We start from the raw sequence: 17,726 nt of genomic DNA, 5'->3' as shown, positions 1-17,726 counted from the left end.
ATGTCGACAAAAACAGTTAAAGACAATCTGCAGCGATAAATGTAGATGATAACTAAGAGCATAAGGAATTTAATGTATTTTCACTCTGCTAATATTGTGTGTAATATGACTGGGATGGTTCTACTTTGCAGAAAATAATGGATTAGAGTCCTTTCACCTCCTTCAACCAGAAATCACTGTTAGTGAGTACAGCTTGAACACAGAAAGCTCAGATGGAGGTTTGATGAATGTCCGCACATTGGAAGAAAGCTCCCACAATGAAACTACTTCTTCAAACAGTGAATATTTTCATCCGCCTGTCCTTTTAAGACCAGAAGGTGCAGATGCTGTTGCTGACATTCAGGATGTTATGGAGCAATTAAGTTGTTCTGACATAACCATTGAAAATCTACGGAAAGGTAGCATTGAGAGCTCACAAAAGCATAATGTTTCATTTGTCGATCTAAATGCAACAATGAGTACAGTAAATGAGTTGCCTCTTAATCAGTATTCAATTTTCAATAATCAAAATGGAAACCCAATAGGTGATGAATGCAGCTGTAAAATGCCATCAGTGGTCTCACTTGCCAAGAAATTGAACTCAACTACGGCCAATGAAATGAATATTCTGTCAAAGGAAGCTCCTGAATCTATATCTGAAGAAAACGCAAATCATACTGTTGGTATACAGCATGGTGTTTCAGAGCAGGATGGCCAAGCACCACCTGAGCATCTGTCTCCTGTAAAAGAAGAAACTGCTCCACTGGAAAATCAATTGGAGCAAGAGGACGATCAGCTGCATCAGTCAAATTCTTCAAAGCTCAGAGCAGGGATTTGTACCTCGTGCAGCTTTGTACCAGTGTGGGTATGTTTTTCAAGGGATTAGTTAAGATATTTATCGTGTTTGATGGAAACTTGTGAATGAGGTTCAATTTAACAAAGATATAAAAGAATTGAGTTGTTATTGAAGTAGTTTATTATGTTAGTTGTTTTGGCAAATATTTGCAAACTACTACTAATTTTGTCTTTGCAAAATACAAAATTGAATTCCATCTTCTGTGCTGCATAAGCAGAAAAGTTAGTTTTGTTTAAGGATGCATACAGGTAATTTTCAAAAGTAAAGCTGAATTTGTCACTTTTTTTTTATTGTGCAATAACTTTTAAAGGCAAGCAACTTGACCTAGCCAAGTAATATTTTTTATGCTTATCAAGTTAACAGTGCTGGAGAATGGAACATTTTCTAATTTCAAGCACTCAACGACATTATAAGATACTTTTCCACATATAGGTAATGTGACTAGCTTTAGAATTAAGCACTTGGTATTCAATTCTGTAAATTTGCTTTAATCTCCACAGCATAAGTATAAAATTTGTCTTATCAGCATTCACTTGAAGTGAAATTGCTGATGACTACTGAATTGGGGAATTTTATATATATGTTGGTGCACTGGGACCTTGCTTAGACTGACAAACTAGTTTCATGTTGAAAAAATAATATTCCATCAGAGAGGGAGGAAAGGGGAACTTTAATTCTGTTCTATGCTAGATTTGTTCTGTACTAATTAATGTTGCCACAGTCTTCCCAAATTTTACACTTCTAAGATTAATATGTCACTTTGGATCAATACAAAATTACATCTGTAAAGCGCCTTTCACATCGGGAGAACGTCCCAAGGCGCTGGGATGTTAGTCTTGTGTGTGTTTGAACTTGTAATTACTGCGCTTCATTTTTCTGATAGCAAATGGTTTTATACCCCTGTTGGATATGAGTGCTTGATATTTCCTGCTAAAAACCTGAAAAGTTACAAAATATCTATCAAAGGTGTTAATTCTAGTGCATCACAACAATAATGAAAGTTATTTCACAACTTAAAGGACCAAAAGCCTAATTTGGAAACTAGGTTTATTTTCACTTAGCAATGGTCATTCACAGATAAAGAATCATATTAATTCAAACTAAATGGATATAAAATCAATATTACTTCTATGATAGATATTCCTAACTGCTCTAAGTATGGATTAGAGCACATAATAGTAGATGTATGTGACGGAAGTATGCAATCACTGTTTTTGAAATAAGATTTGGATACAAGCAAAATTTGCTTGGTGTTTTCAACATAAAGCTTCTGAGGTGGCTCTGTAGGTTGAGAGCTAATGAAAAAATATGATCCTAGGCCTAACCTTTCCAATCTCTCCCAATAGCAGTAACCTGCCAGGCCTGGCATCATCCTCGTAAACCTCATCATATCAACAAGGAAAATGGTCAGCCCTTCTCCCTAGCACGTTGAGTGGCATGGTAATGCCAAGGGAAACATTTTCTTTACCGCTAGTTGGGGGTAAAGGAGTAGAAATCATGGGGTCATTCCATCACAACCCTTAAAAATGGACTTCAGCTTAAAAGAATTGTATGCTTAGTCTTTTTTTACCCTCCCTTCCCTCAATTTTAAACTTAGTTTCTTGTTTTAAAATTAGCAGTTTCCTGAAGGTGTTTCAATAATTTTCTGCAGTCTTTAATAATGCTTAAAAGGAAATGTTGCCAAGAATGATTCCTATTTGTTTTGCAATACACTGTCTCTAGGAGACCGAGTCAGGTGTTGGCATCATGGAAGAACCTGAACTGACACAGGTGACAATGGATGATTCGACTTTTGTAGAAGATGAAACAACTGATCCAGAAGGACAGGAACCTAAAGTTGAAAGGCTGATCTCTAACTCCAAACTTAAATTTTCTCAGGTAGATTATGTTTTTTGTTTTACGGACTTTATCTTTTCCTATGTCTTGCCAGTGAATACAATCTGCCAGCAGAAATTGTTCTTAATAGCTAAGAAGGCATTTAAAAATACAATTTGCATGTTTCAGGACTGGAAAGAACAAGCTGTCTTGTTCGGCTTCTAAAAGTGGAGAACCCCATGGTTCTAAATTGCCTGAGCAATCATTTGTAATTTGTAAAGCTTGGCCTAATGCTGTCTACAATCGCTTTCAAGTGTTTTTTTTTCTTTCGACTTCTGATACAAGGTCATATATAAAATTCATATTTTAATATAAAAAAAAATCTGTAGCTCAGTGGTTAGAGCATTCGCCTCGCAAGTGAGAGACTTGGGTTCTATTCCCAGCAATGCAAAATGTTGTGCAAGTTTCCTTACTCCACAAGCTCCTGTTTACTGAGCAGTAAATAGGAACCTGTTTATTAGTCGATTGGCCGATCGCTTTTCCGGGGATGATGATAATACCAAATAAAAAATAATAATTTGGTCACTCAGTACTCAACTGTTTGTGGGACACTGCTGTACGCAATTGGCTGCCGCGTTTCACCCACAAATATACAGTTAATTCACTTTACAGTATATTCTTTGAAGCGTTTTGTGACATCTAGAAGATGTGAAAGGCGCTATATCAAATGCAAGGATTATTATTGTTGTCCTCGGGAATTTGTTCATTTTTAGCTCCTTGAGCATAGCTAAAACCCCAGCCTCACTCATGTCTATTGTCCTGGAGCTCAATCAATGTTTAGATGTGGGAAAAATGACTTTTTACTGTCTTCACAGGTAAAAAAAATCTCTGGGAAGCAATTGTTTAATATGTTTGCTACCTCCTGTTCAATCGCTTTCATTTCTCTTTGGGTCCCTTAGGGTTTTAATTTTTTGGTGGCTATAAAAATTCAGTACTCATTGAACATCCAGGATTAGGTGATGGTTGTACCCTTTTTCATGCATAGTTCATGCATGGACTGGGGCTGATGGGCAAAAATGATGGGGGGAAATAATCATCTGAAATGCAGGGAGGGGACTTTAAGAAACGTTAATGTCAGAATTGTGGGGTACATAATCACTAGCAAATACTACAGTCATCTATGTTTAAACACAGTGCATGAGAGAAAAATCAATGCACAAGAGAAAAAGAACTATTGGGATAATATTGATGCCCTAAAATGCCAAGTTATTGTAAAAGACTGATTGGAGATAATTTGGAGAGTTGGGAGACTTCAAATATTTTCATTCACTGGACAACTTGTAAACATTCATTCCTAGGTAATGAAAAGTTCCTTTTGTTTGTATAACATACATGTTTTTATATACATTATTAAGATGATTCTACTGTATATGTAAATAATAATCAGAATACATTAATAAATCAAATTTTTCCAGTGTTATAATATGTAGTCTTTTTAAATCAATACCATGAAAGCCACAGTTGTATAAAATAATTAGAATATCATGTTGCTTTTAAAAGATGCTGAGCTGGAAAATAGCGCACTGTAAATCATTAAATTACGTGGACTGATTATATATTTGAGCCCATTTTGCCTTTTGGATTAAGTGTATAAATCCCGTTTGTAATAAAGGTTCAATACAGAAATGCATTGCTAGTTTTATTGTGATCTGTGAATCAGCTATGATGACTTAATTCATTTGGATAAACTGAAAGGAAATAGATGGAGCAAATTCCAAACCCCAGTTATGCATAAATATCAAATTCTAAGGCTAGTTTGAACTATTATTTATAAATTGATCATATAATAATCATTTGACAGTTTAACACCATTGAAAAGATTTAATTTACCAAACCCAGCAATCCTCGAAAGTACTTTCACCATTGTACTAAATAAATTCTGTTTTTTCATCTCCTATTTCTTTAGCAAACAGCTATTATAATTTTGTTATTTAGATGCTGTTGGTATATATGAGTCATTTAGAGTTGAATAATTATTTTTAATCTAGGTAAAGGAATTCCAGGCATTAACTGAGATGACCAATGACAACAATTCTCTCTCACAGAAGTTACCAGTTTCAAATTCTAGTCCAAATGACAACCAGTCTTCATCTCAAAGATCTTCAACAGGTACTGAAATGGTATTTAATTTGGTAAATCAAATACATTGACACCTTTTGTTTTCTGCTGCTAAAATGTAACCTTGAATTCTAAATTTAAACATTTTGCTGAGAAGCAGTTCCATAAAGAATCTCTTTCAGTATCAGTGTTTTTAGGACTATTGTAGCATCTCTCCAGTGAAACCAATATTAAAATTTATATTTTTATAGTGTCTTTCATGTTGGGAGGACGTCTCAAAGTGCTTAACTATGCTGGTCGGGTGATCAAACTAGGGTTCAGGAGGGGGAAAAGGTGGCCAAAAGTGTAGCTTTCAATAGTGCTACATCTGAGTTTACATGCAATTTAGTACTAGTATTAAAGTTCAATTTTGCACCTTTGACACCATTATGTTGTCCAATAGTTGGAATAATTAGCTTTTTTTCTTCCCAGTTATGGTAATTGAGTTTGATTCATCTCATAAGATTTTCAATAAAGAAATTCTGAAGAAAAAACAAAAGTTTATTGCAAACTCTACTAAACGGTTGGAAGACTTAAAAGGGAAAGTAAGATCTGAACCCGTACAATCTGTTCACTCATTTCTGAAACCAAGAGCGGAAAAAAACCCTGTACATCAGGACCAACCTTTGCTATCTGGTAAGAAAGTGCACTTTTTTTTAAATGGATTTGTTTTACCTTCCTAATTCACAATATATTGCGGAGCTTTCAATTAAATCCATCTTCTTGATTCTTGCAAAGTTCCTTTATGGGATATTATTATGTTGAAACAAGGGTATAAGAAAAGTAATAATAATCCTTGCATTTGATATAGTGCCTTATTATGTCATTGAGCCATCTCAAAGGGCTTCACAGAATATATTGTAAAGTGGATTGACTGTATTTTGCTGGTGAAAAAAATGGTATTGTATTTTAATTTCGGGTGGTGAGGAATAAGAAGGGAAATTAAATAACTCTTTAATACAAAATAAGCAATAGACTGGTGCAAAGAATGTTGCCTTTGAAGCAAAAAATATGAATAGATTTATTAGACACTTTTCTAAAGAAAGGGAAATGGTAAGAGTTTGCATAAATAAAATTGGGATTAATAATGAAAGAGAAATTTATAAGAACGTTGCCTTTTCCAAAACCTCTTATTACAAACCAACAGTGATGTAGACGGAGTCTTTGGGGTTCATAAAAAACAGTGTGAAATATATAGGAGTTGATTGTGTACTTTTCAGACAGTACTTTTCAGCTCTGGTTGATCATGTCAGCAGATCAGAAAAATGATTAAAGTAAATTTATAGTCATGGAAATTTTAGTGAGAATTATGTAAATTCAATATAATTGGTTTTGCTCCATTCTATATGAAGATGGTTTTCTAATTATAATGTTGGCCTTTTTTGCAGTAAATGATCCTGACCCTTTCCTTGTAACTTAATTGCAAAAATATATTTCTCAGTTGCTGGCAGTCTCTTAAGTAATGAATTTCAAAATACAGTAGTTTAAAAGTTGCGTGTCCACAGCACATAAAACAAATATGAGCTGCCATTAAAAATTGATGATCTAAAACTTTGTAAAAACAAATCAAAGTTCAGTGCATATCAAATGTATGGAGTCCTGCAGCTCAGTGGTTAGAGCAATTGCCTTACAAGCGAGAGAACCTCGGTTCAATTCCCAGCAGGGCAAAAAGTTGGGCATGTTTCCTTACTCCACACATTTCTGTTTACCTATCAGTAAGTAGAAGCCTGTTTTTTAGTCGATTGGTGGATTGCTTTTCTGGGGGTAATGAATAATTCCTTCAAAAAAATAATAATAAATTGGTCACTTCAATCCATGACTGTTTTTGGGACACTGCTGTGCTCAATTGGCTGCCACGTTTTACCCAGAAAATATACAGTCACTAGACTTTACAGTATATTCTGGGAAGTGCTTTGAGAAGTTTAAAAGACGTAATAAGGTGCTATAATCAAATGCAAGAATTATTATTTTGATCTAAGAAGATATTACCCAATAGTTGTGTGATATGTGCCGAATGTAATTATTCAAACAATCAACGTAAGTATTGAAATATTTAAAATGACGAATTAATCCTCTGTGAAAACTGATCTATGGCCTCAGCTGGCTTGGTTGACTGAGTTATTTCTCGTTTCTGTACTAACCAGCACCATCAATGACAATTCAACTAAAGATGGTGGGAGAAGTGAAAGTTTCAACTCCAGAGGACAGAAAAACTGCAGAAATAGAGATGCGTCAAAGAACACTCAGGTGTAGTAAAACTGGCGCAGATGCCTATTTATTGAAGTATTCACATTATAAAACCTGTCTGGATACCAGTGCATCAGACTTTCTGGGAAACTTGTACGCCAAGTCCTTCAGATGAGCCTTAAAATTGAGGTCCTGCCTGCCTCTCCAGGTGGATGCTAAATAACCTATTGCACTATTTGAAAAGATAAGGGAGTTTTTCCTGGTGTCCTGGCTGATGATCCTCCAGTTAAATTGGTTATTAACCACATGGCTGTTTGTGGGATATTGCTGATTTTGTTTTGGTCAGCTTGGTGATGGGTATCCACATGTGGCAGAGTATCCAACCCAGAGTTCCATGTATACCTAACTGCACATAGAAATTCCTGCGTTTTGAAATGGAATGTGCATTTCCTCCATGGAAGGATACATCCCTGCCTAATTGGGGTATTGCTGGAGTTGGATGAGCACTACTTGTTCAGCTAGGACCATCACTGCCCCCCAAGTCGTACCAATGAGCCACGCTGCTTGGGCTGCCTTTGAGTTATGAGGACCAGCCAGGCTCGGGAATCAGACGCCGGCCAACGCTGCAAAGGGTTGACTCGACTCCTAACGTTCCATTGTCAAGCATGTCACGCTGGAGCCAGTCAGCTCCAACGGGATTCCAACCTCCCACCCACCCGGAAGATATTCATTGAGACAACTAGAACAGACTAAATAACTGAAGGGCCTGAAGAATGAAAGGATGGATGATTGGGCCCATTTTTAGAATGTTGTTTATATTTCTGTGTGTATTTAAAATAAAACTAACCCTTTTTTTGGTACTGCTGCTCCCAGTTACTGCAAGTGGAAAAATTCTAACTTTTGCAAGAAAATCTTAAAAATGGTGTTCTAAATTAAGATCTGGGTCTTCATTGTTTACTTGATTTTAATTAAGTAACAGATCTGTATTTCTGCTTTACTTACTAGACTCTACAGTCAACTAAGTGAGGTCAAAAACAGGAATGAGGAGGTGATGAGATGTGCAATGAATTCCAGAAACCGAAAAAAGGCAAAGGAATTCCAAAAAGTATGTTTTTGTTAATGCTACAGCATAGCCCATATAATAAGAATAGTCCTCGCATTTGATATAGTGCCTTATAATAATAATAATCCTTGCATTTGATATAGCGCTTTTCACGTCGGGAGGACGTCCCAAAGCGCTTCACAGAACACACATTTGTGGGCGAACACGGCAGCCAATTGCGCACAGCAATGTCCCACAAACAGTCATAGATTGAAAATGACCAATTTATTATTGTTTTTGGTTCTGGAGGGATTATTATTAGGCGTGTGGAGTAAGGAAACTTGCCCAAGGTTTCGCCCTGCCTGGAATTGAACTCGGGTCTCTCACTTGCAAAGCGAGTGCTCCAACCACTGAGCTACAGGACTCCATGCCTTATCACGTCTTTGAGACATCTCAAAGCGCTTCACAGAATATACTGTAAGGAGAATTGGCTGTATATTTTGTGGGCGAAACCCGGAAGCCAATTGCGCACAGCAGTGTCCCACAAACACTGGATTAAGTGACCAAATTATTTTTTTATATCGCCAGAAGGATCAGAAGGTTTGAATTGATGCTGTCAGTTACTGCAAGTGGAAAACTTTTGCAAAAAAATCTTAAAATTGGTGTTCTAAATTAAGATCTGGGTCATCATTATTTGGTTGCTTACTTGATTTTAAATACGTAACTGAGAGAAGCTAAGCCAGGATGGAAGTTGTGGCAGTACAATTGATATCATCACTTCTGGTTATGGAGGGCAAATGAGTTTTATGGTTCCTTATAATTATCCAGACATCTCTGCTACACAGTGAATGTTGTGTGAATTTGAATGTGTGAAAACTGAGTTCAGTTGTGATGTAAACTGTAGATGCAAACCTGCTATGTCGGCTTGGATAATGGCAACTTGAATGACAGACAACTTCTGTATAATTGTTCCCCAGTTGAAGGAAAAAGGGAAGTTGGCAGAGACAAACAACTGGGCCTTAATCTAATTTAATGAAACTTGACTGACCCCAAACTGTGGTAGCAGAGTGTGCCAGTCATCCTTCAAACAGTGACTTCCTCTCTTGGTATTCTGGATGATAAACAGCAATTTCACCTCCAATGTGGTTCATGAATCTCTTAAGAGTGAGTTCTAAACCAGTTTTGGCAATGGACTTGGAGCCAGTTCATTTTACCCCACTCTCAACCGAAGATGAATGACGTTGGGAATGTGAGGTCATAGTTCAGGCTGATGGGAATGCAGTTTGAGAAGGAAGGAGCATTTCTCATGGTGTCTTGTCCAAGATAAATTTGTCATTCTTTTCATGGCTGTTTGTGGGATGTTGCTGTGAAAATTGGCTGCTGTACTTGCCTACAAATACACTTCACACAACTTTATGAAAGGTGCTATATCAAATGCAAAGATTATTTATTATTCATATTTGAAGATAAAAGGGTTTAGAATTAATGTTTTTATAGCACTTTGTATGTTGTTATTAAGTTTTAAATGAACTGTGTACAAAAAAAACTCAAATTCAACCCTCTTTTTCCACAGAAAACACTAGAAAAATTAAGAGCCAAAAAACATCGGTGATCATTACAGTATCTGTTTGCAGTGGCTGTTCTACCGAAGCAACAATCATTTTTGGCTTTGTTTCAATTGTATTAGTCTGTAGACTCGTTACAGTGTGTTTGAAGTAACTTGTTTGTAACGTAAAACCACTTTCTTCAGATTTTTTCATTTAAACAGGATAGCTTATACCTTATTTTCAGAATTTATTTTCAAATTTTGTAACTAAATCAGTGAATTTTAGGTATTTATAAACTGGGTTTCATAATATATACATTTTAGTGGATTGTCAGTTTGTATAAAATAAAATTTTATGTAAATTTGCAAAAAATGTAATTGCTCATATAGAATAATTTTGTAAACTAGTCAGTTTTAGGTTTTTCAGACACGTTTAACACATTTTTCCAACCTTGTGCATGGAATAATTGTGAATTATGATTGGTGTTCTATTGTAAAAATGCAAATACAGTAAGTCATACATTGATTCACTGTATTTTCTCTGGATATGACAATTGATGAGAAACCAAGGACTTTCCTGCTTCTAAAAGACTCTCCCACCTGAAGGGCACTCTATAAATGCGAGTTATTGTTCTGTAGCTGAAGTTGTAAGCAAACTAAAGCATCAGCCAAAAGGCAAAATACTGCAGCGCAGATGGCAGAAATCCGGCCTCACGATTCACCGTTATCTGTGGCTCAAGCACCTCTGCACCTACACAGGCGAGAACTGATACTCCAAAGTCATCCTGGAGGCCAAAAACAACCCAAAGACACAGTTTTCCACTGTTCTTCCCCTCCTCTGTGCACACCCTCAAGCTCCCTCTATCCTCACATCAAACGCCAAGTGCGCAGAGGTCCTAGACTTCTTCGCCTCAAAGATTGAAAACATCCGCTTGGCTGCATCGTCTCTCCCACCAACCCACCCAGGCAATCCACACCACCTTCTTCCTCCGCACTGGCTACTGCCACTGCCCCCTCCTTACACTCCTTTGCCCCAATTTCTCCCTCCTTCCTTTCAACCAAAATCACCCGCATGAAGTTCACAATCTGCTGCCTCGACCGCCTCACCACTCAGCTGCTAATCACTCAACTCCCCTCCTCTCCCCTTGCTGGCCGACAAGGTCAACCAGTCTCTCTCCTTAGGCTCTGTTCTACTCCCCTTGAAAACCACTGTTATCACACTTTTCCTCAAAAAACCCACCCTTGATTCCTCTAATCTCTCACACTACTGTCCCATTTCCAACCTACCCTTCCATGATAAAGTCCTGGAATGCATTGTTGCAGTTCAACTTAGGTCACACCTCCCTCCTCGAGCCCCTTCAGTCTGGTTTTCACCCTGCCTTCGTTCCTCCGGCTCTGGCCTCCTCCGATTCCGCCGCTCCACCCTCGGCGGCCGTGCCTTCAGCCACTATGCCCCAGGGCTCTGGAATTGCCTTCCTCACGCCCTCCATCTTGCTCCCTCCCTTCCCATTTTTAGGTCTCTGCTGAAGACCTTTCTTTTCGACCGTGCCTTTGGTCACCTTCCTTCCCCTCCCCCTGGCTCGGCGCTGGGATCCGTTACTGTGAAGCGCTTTGAGACGCCGTCCAGCGTGGAGGGCGCTATATCAATCCAAGTTGCCGCCCACAGCACAGAGACGGCATTTGTCAAAGTGGAGTCCTGTAGCTCAGTGGTTAAAGCGCTCGCTTTGCAAGCGAGAGACCCGAGTTCAATTCCAGGCGGGTGAAACCTTGGGCAAGTTTCCTTACTCCACACGCCTAATAATAATCCCTCCAAAACCAAAAACAATAATAAAAATTGGTCATTTTCAATCTACGACTGTTTGTGGGACATTGCTGTGCGCAATTGGCTGCCGCGTTCGCCCACAATTACACAGTCAATTCACTTTACAGTGTGTTCTGTGAAGCGCTTTGGGACATCCTCCCGACGTGAAAAGCGCTATATCAAATGCAAGGATTATTATTATTATAAAGTCACAAACGACGTCCTCTTTATCTGCTGCCTCTGCCCCCTTACCTCCTCAACCCCTACCAACTCAACCGCTCTCTCCACTCAGCGAACTGCTGAGTAGAGAGAGCCTGCTTCACGGCTCCCAGCCTTCTGGCCCCACCATCGGTGGTTGGTCTTTCAGCATATCAGCCTCCATTCTCTAGCTTCAGCCTGGAGTCCCTTCAACTTGCCCCTTCACTCACCTTCACGATCCACCTCAAAAGCTTTCTCTGGCACTTTCGGCCATATTTCCCCCTCAGCCCCCCCCCCTTGGTTGAAAGACTGGACTATCCAGTACCTTGCGATTTCCTCCCACAGTGAAAGGCCTATATAAATGTAAACTTGTATTGGGTAAAAGCAGAAGGCTTTTAAAGCGGTACCAGAAGCCTCATCAGAGCAAGCGAGAACTGCTGTAAAGGGAATTCACGACCAACCATGGCATGAGTCTGGGAAGGTTATTTGTGAAAATGCAGCAGGATCAATTCCATCACTTCATAAGGGATTGCAACTGCATACGAGCTATCCAAAATCTTTTCCTGGCTGAAATTTGTCGTTTGTTATGGCTGGAAGGTCCCTCTGGGCTGGTGGCACTCTTAGATATGTCTAATGTTCAATAACAAATCCATGAGGATCCCTTTTAGTTGGCATCTGACCCAATCAGCCATAGAGATCCATCTGCACTGAAGGTAGACAAGCTCACAGGAGATGAACAGATTGAAAGCCTTAATGATCCACTCTGCTGGGAGGACTCCAGCCAGCATTGCCTTGCTAATGGTAAGGTAGTAGGTGCAGTCAGTATTAAAACTGAGTTGCTTCAAGGGAAGGGGTGGAGAATGGTGAGGGTACTACAGATCAATGCCAAGCACCATCAGCCTCCCCTTGGAGATTCCCTTCTAAGGCCACTAATTAGGATTCTCTTTGAGACGGACTCACAGTGTCTGTGTTTGAGTGCAATTGTGGTATCCAAAAGAAGGGTGACCCTACTGAGAAAGAACTACTGAGGAATTTCACTGGATTGGTATCTGGGGAAGACAGGTTTGCAGGGTTATGGGGAGAAAGGGGTGATTGGGGTTAGTGAAAGTGACTTGCTCTGTCAAAGAGCCGGCACAGACTCGATGGGCCGAATGGCCTCCTGTGCCGTAACATTCTATAAAATCTATGAATTTCAGTGCTCTTATGGTGGTGCTTCAGGTACTTGCTGCACATATATTGGAGGCCTGTGATTTGATCAGGAAAGAACAGGCTAGATTCTTTTCTTGTGAGGAGTGTGTGGAGGGTTGTTGCTTTATGATTGTGGAACCTTGTAAAGCCCAGGGGAAACCCACTTACATTGCACAATGTTCATTGATTTGTGCCTTGCAAAGCCTTCATGACAAAACTAGAAGTTGTGAGAATATGACCAAATTCTGAATTTTGTTCAGAATGTGAATTCCATTCCAGGTTCAGTGTCAGGTTTGATGGGAGACTCACTGTTCCTATCCCTCTTGAAAGGATAGGACAAGGCTAATGTCTACTGTCACCCACCATATTTGATGTATTGGATAACATTTATGACAAAATTGCAATGCTTCCGTTTGTTGAAGACATTGTGTTCTTGGCACTTACCTGGGGATTTTGTGCACTGCGCTCACCGTTCTTGAAGTCTGGCTCACTCAGTAAGAGATGATTGAGAGTGCCTTTAGGTGCAGTATTGTGGACGGCTCAAGCGGATCTATGAAGGTATTGATTGGAATATACAAGAGGCATCAATCTCAATTGTGGGCCCCAATTTTTTCTTACGCATTATCTTTTGGGACCATACTGAGAAGGGGGAAAAGCTCATTCTTATCTATTTGGTGGCTGTGGTTTCAGCCACTACGCCCCAAAGTTCTGGAACTCCCTCCCTCAATCCCTCTACCTTGCCTACTCCCTCCCCACCTTAAAATCCCCCCAAGGACTTTTTTTGATCATGCTTACGGTCACCTCCCTCTCCTGGCTCGGGGTCAAGATTCCGTGACGCTATCACACATGAAGAGCGCCATATAAATACAAGTTGTTGTTGTTCAATGACAGTAAGGTCCCAAGGCAGGTTAAGATTGGCGTTATAAGATAACATCTAAATAGTTCTTCAGGGTTCTGAGATCGTGGACGGAGGGATTTCCTTTAACTCGAAATCCTTTGATTTTCGTGTGTGATTTAGGTAGGACCACTTGGTGTGAGAAACAAAGGGGAAGGCTGCACATCTTTTGTTACCCACCTTGGTCATCTTTTTCTGCCATGTCTTTTTAAAATCTACACTTCATAACTTTAACCTACAAAATAAAGTCACTCGACTTTATAGTAAGTCTTGTGAAGTGCATTGAGCGTCCCCTGACATGACATATCAAATGTAAAGCAATATATATATATACTGAATATATAATATATATCCAGTATATATACCAGAGATATATATTGTATATATTATATAGTATGCATACTCTGTGCATGTGTGTATATATATAATACTACACATGAGTATATCCTTTGAAACACTTTGCGACTTCTTGACAACGTAAGGTGGTATATCAAATGCAAGGATTATTATTTTTATTTTACTTGCAAAAATTAGTTTCTTTTAATATTTCACCTTGGAAATATTGTAATAATCGCCAAACATTGGGAGGACATTCCAAGGCAGTAGATAGTCGAGTGTTTGCACCTGAGTTGGAAGTTCAATTCAGGAGGGGTGATTATCAATGAGGGGACATTACCGAAGGCGCGATCAAATAGGAAGGTCTTGAGATGGTCCTTGAAGAAGGGAAAGGGTAAGACAAAGGAATTCTGGGTTAGAATTCCAGGGAGCGGGAGCAGATGAGTTGAAAGCCTGATCACTGCTGATGGAGGGGGGTGGGGAAGAGCGTGAAGCAGGCCAGTTCCTGCTGAGCGGAATGAGCAAACGGGTCAGTAGGGTTTAAGAAGGCCCCAGAGATAGGATGGGACAAAACTCTGGAAGGCGTTAAATGTGAGTACTTGATGCTCTGGGGAGTCAGTGGAGCTCATCAAAAATGCAATTTGTTGTTGCAAAATTTTCTCTCCTTCTCCAATCCATCTAGAGCAGCGGTCTCCAACCACACAAAGTATATCGTGCATTTCGAGATGCATGAAATACTTTGCACCTGGCTTTGTTTTAAATTGGACTAAATAACTACATCGTTCTTATCGCTCCTTTTGTCTTTTTCATAATGTGCGATTGCACCACCTAGCAGCAACTGACTGGTTGGAGACCCCTGGCCAAGAGTGTTGACTACTGTGCTCGTACTGTTTTTATATCTACAAAGTGGCCAAGTTGTGCTGTAAAGCAGCAACCTGTCATCTCTGTCCCGGTGCGCGTGGCACCTCTTTCCTAACCCCGTACCTTTTCTCCATGTCCCCCACTCTACTCACCCCACTTCGGTGATCAGGCCTTCAGCTTTTCTGACCCTTCCCTCTGGACCTCCATCCTGGAAACCCTCTAACTCACCCCCCTCCCTGGACTCCTGATGGAAGCCGATTCGATAACAAATCTTGAAAATTTGACTTGAAAGTCAAAACATTTTGAAAATCCATATAAACTACATCAACTGCACTACCTTCATCCTCCGTCTCGGTTACTTCATCAAAAAACTGTCAAGTTTGTTAGACCTGATTTGCCTTTAACAAATCTGTGTTGGCTGTCATTAATTACCCTATATTTTTCTAAGCAAATTTTTTTTTGTCCCAGATTATGATCTACAAACATTTCCCCACTACTGACGTTAGGTTGACTGGCCTGTAGTTCACGGGTTTCTCCTACAGCTTTTTGTACAGGGGAGTAACATTTGCAACCCTCTAAACCTCTGGCACCACCCCAGTGTCCAAGGAGGATTGAAAGATTGTGGCCAGAACCTCCGTTATTTCCACCCTTTCTTCCTTCAGTAAGCTAGGATGCATACCGTCCAGACCGGGTGACCTATCTACCTTCAGCACCGTCAACCTTTTTAGTACCTCCACTCAGTTTATTGTTAACCAATTTCTCTACCCTCTTCTCCGATACTGTGGCATTGGCTGCATCCTTTTCTTTCGTGAAGACAGATACAAAGTATGCATTCAGTACGTCAGCTATGCCCTCTGTCTCCACAAGAAGATTTCCTCTCTGTATTTTAACCTGACATTTATCATCTGTTATTTTAATCCCAATTTCCTGATTCATCCAGGGAGATTTGGATGCCCTACCTTTCCCCTTTGCGGTAATATATTTGTTCTGTCCCCAAACTATCAACTCCTTGAAGGCTTCCCATTGCTCGTTAGCTGTTTTACCTGCCTATCCTTCTTTCCAGTCCAAGGGGTCCCTTTTTAACTCACTGAAATTAGCCTTCTTCCAGTTGAGTATCTTCACCTTTGACCTTGTCCCTTTCCATAAGTACTCTAAACCTAATCATGTTGTGATCACTGTTGTCCAGATGCTCTCCTACTGAAATCTGCTCCACTTGCCCCACTTCATTCCCCAGAATTAGATCCAGCACTGCTTTCTTCCTCGTTGGGCTGGAAACATATTGATCAAGAAAGTCATCCTGCACACATTTCAGGAATTCTTCCCCTCCTTGCCCTTTACACTCTTATTTTGCCAAGCTGTTAGGATAATTGAATCACTACTCTATTGCTTTTGCATCATTCTGAAATCTTTAATCAATATTGCCCACCCCTCCTTTTTTTCCTCCCCTATCCCTCCTGAATACATTGTAGCCAGGAATATTCAGCTCCCATTCCTGCCCTTATTTGAGCCAGGTTTCCGTTATTGCCACTACATCATAACCGTATGTGGCAACTTCAGCCTGCAGCTCACCAATCTTATTTGTCACACTCCGTGCATTTATGCACATGCACTCCAAGACCAATTTAGCTTGATCTGCAATTCTCCCCCATCTAATCCCTTCTGTTTCTGGATTACTCCTGATTACATTGCTATTTCGTCTCTCCCGGCCCTCTATGTAACTTGTTTGTCCTCTCCAATGCTACATCCTGATTCCCTCCCCCCCAGCACTATTTGACCTCCCTGCGAGGACGTTGTTCCCAGTTCTGTTCAGGTGTAACCCATCCACCTTGTACAGGTCCCAACAGCCCCAGAACTGGGCCCAATGATCCAGGAACCTGAAGTCCTCCTGAAAGGCACTTTATAAATCCAGCTTGTTGTCATCGTTGTCGTCCGATAACAACAGGAGAACTTCCTTTAAACACTTTCAAACATTTCCAGACCGTTCTGCATGCATTTACAATTTCTGGGGTAAGGGGGGGGGGAAGGAAGGTTAAAAACATCCAATATGTTTTGTGTAATCTGACTGTAGGGAGGGTTTGGCATCTGCGCTTTCAGCCACTTTCAGGGCCCGGAAGCTTTGGGAAGAACACTAACCCAATCCCTCCGTCTTGCCCATTCTTTCCCCTTTTTTAGATCACAATTTGAAGACCTGCTGTGACCATAATAACGCACCCCCCCGACTCTCCTCCCCCATCCCCCCGACTCTCCCCCCCCATCCCCCCGACTCTCCCCCATCCCCCCGACTCTCCTCCCCCATCCCCCCCGACTCTTCCCGTCCCCCCGCCAGGCTCCCCCCAGACTCTCCCCCAGACACCCCCCCCCCCGACTCTCTCTGCAGACTCTTCCCCCCCCAGACTCTCCCCCCCAGACTCTCTCCCCCAGACTCTCCCCCAGACTCTCTCCCCAGACCTCTCCCCCCAGACTCTCTCTCCCCCAGACTCTCCCCCCCAGACTCTCTCTCCCCCAGACTCTCTCTCCCCCAGACTCTCTCCCCCCCCAGACCTCTCCCCCAGACCTCTCCCCCAGACTCTCTCCCCCCAGACTCTCCACCCCCCCCAGACTCTCCCCCCAGACTCTCCCCCCCCCCAGACTCTCTCCCCAGACCCCCCCCCCCCAGACTCTCTCCGCCAGACCCTCCCCCAGACACCCCCCCCCAGACTCCCCCCAGACTCCCCCCAGACTCCCCCAGACACACCCCCCAGACTCTCCCCCGCCAGACTCCCCCCAGACTCCCCCCCCCCCAGACTCTCCCCCAGACTCTCCCCCCTTGTCCAGTGCCTTGAGACGTCCTCCCGATGTAAAAGGCGCTATACAAATATAATTTTG

General features: G+C 41.0%; 1 protein-coding gene across 1 annotated transcript in view; it reads left to right on the top strand.

Annotated features, from left to right (window-relative positions):
- cep295 (centrosomal protein 295) overlaps positions 1-9,986 on the top strand; it is a 62,436-nt gene extending 52,450 nt beyond the window's left edge. Inside the window, exons 23-29 of the mRNA XM_042334217.1 lie at positions 132-844; positions 2,558-2,713; positions 4,699-4,819; positions 5,240-5,443; positions 6,952-7,054; positions 8,000-8,099; positions 9,610-9,986. Coding sequence (XP_042190151.1) covers positions 132-844; positions 2,558-2,713; positions 4,699-4,819; positions 5,240-5,443; positions 6,952-7,054; positions 8,000-8,099; positions 9,610-9,648 — 1,436 coding nt within the window. The 3' untranslated portion in view covers positions 9,649-9,986. The remainder of the gene's footprint in view (positions 1-131; positions 845-2,557; positions 2,714-4,698; positions 4,820-5,239; positions 5,444-6,951; positions 7,055-7,999; positions 8,100-9,609) is intronic.
- The last annotated feature ends 7,740 nt before the right edge of the window (positions 9,987-17,726 follow it).

This window comes from Callorhinchus milii, unplaced genomic scaffold (genome assembly GCF_018977255.1).
Source record: "Callorhinchus milii isolate IMCB2004 unplaced genomic scaffold, IMCB_Cmil_1.0 Scaffold4, whole genome shotgun sequence".
Lineage (NCBI taxonomy): Eukaryota > Metazoa > Chordata > Chondrichthyes > Chimaeriformes > Callorhinchidae > Callorhinchus > Callorhinchus milii.
This window is presented reverse-complemented; position numbering and strand designations above follow the sequence as displayed.